This window comes from Pteropus vampyrus, unplaced genomic scaffold, assembly GCF_000151845.1.
Source record: "Pteropus vampyrus isolate Shadow unplaced genomic scaffold, Pvam_2.0 Scaffold78, whole genome shotgun sequence".
In the NCBI taxonomy this organism is placed as follows: domain Eukaryota; kingdom Metazoa; phylum Chordata; class Mammalia; order Chiroptera; family Pteropodidae; genus Pteropus; species Pteropus vampyrus.
The window spans coordinates 316,707-317,645 of NW_011888859.1; the positions used below are offsets into that span (position 1 = coordinate 316,707).

Sequence of the window (939 nt, forward strand, 5' to 3'; positions counted from 1 at the left end):
CCCAAACTAAGACATTTAAAAAATAGCTCTATTTAAGTTATTACATAATTAATCAAGCTGTCATTTTAATTTCTTTTTGAATCACTTTTCGTGGATCAAAATTTTTCTCCAATGCAAAACATAACTTCTTCACTCTATGTAAAGTTGGCTCAGGCTTCATTTTTTAAAAACACTAAAACCTCAGTGCAGTGTTTCACAAACATGCTGTTTTAAAAAGCCGATTATCAGGCCTCTTTCCTGGAAATTCTCTTGCAATAGTTATGAATTGGTGTCTGGAAATCTATTCTTTTGTAAACAAGTTCTCCAGGTGATTCCTAGCTTGGGCAAGTTGAAGACACATTGTTACTCTCAGAAAAACTATACTATCCCACTGCTACAAGATCTAGTACATCAAAGTACTTACTCGGATCCTGGCAATTATTGTCTAAGAAAATACTGATTAAATACACAATTTTGACAAGTGAATGCACCTGTGCGCTACCAAACTCACAACACACCCCGAATGCACACGGCTATGATCTTTGCTCCCTGGCAAAGTCCTCACAGAGTCAGAGTTTACTTTGTTCCCTCCCCGACGTGCCTCTCTCTCCCTGCACTCCACGTTCTGGCATTACCCATTTCAGTTCCGTTTGTTTAAATACCGGTGAGTGGGAAGTGTGTACGCGGTTCAGGGTCCTTCTCTTGACCATGTTTTCCCTGATTCCAGTCTCGGTAGCAATTGTCTGCATTTTGATTGTATGGATCTTTAAAAATGTTGCTAGAGGCATCAAGAGAAGAAAAGAGGAGCCCAGAGCCCAGGCGGAGGCTCGACCCTGTGTGCGTGACAACTTAAAGGACAGCACTGGCCTCCACCAAGTGGAAGAAGGTAAAGACACGGGCAATGCTGTCTGGTTTCCAACCTTTGCATTTTTACGATGCATGAGAGCTGACGGCAGGGCT

At 41.9% G+C, this 939-nt stretch overlaps 1 protein-coding gene across 1 annotated transcript in view; it reads left to right on the plus strand.

Annotated features, from left to right (window-relative positions):
* Positions 1 to 687: 687 nt before the first annotated feature.
* Positions 688 to 939, plus strand: part of IYD (iodotyrosine deiodinase) — a 16,260-nt gene continuing 16,008 nt past the window's right edge. The window contains exon 1 of the mRNA XM_011362686.1: positions 688 to 865. Coding sequence (XP_011360988.1) covers positions 688 to 865 — 178 coding nt within the window. The remainder of the gene's footprint in view (positions 866 to 939) is intronic.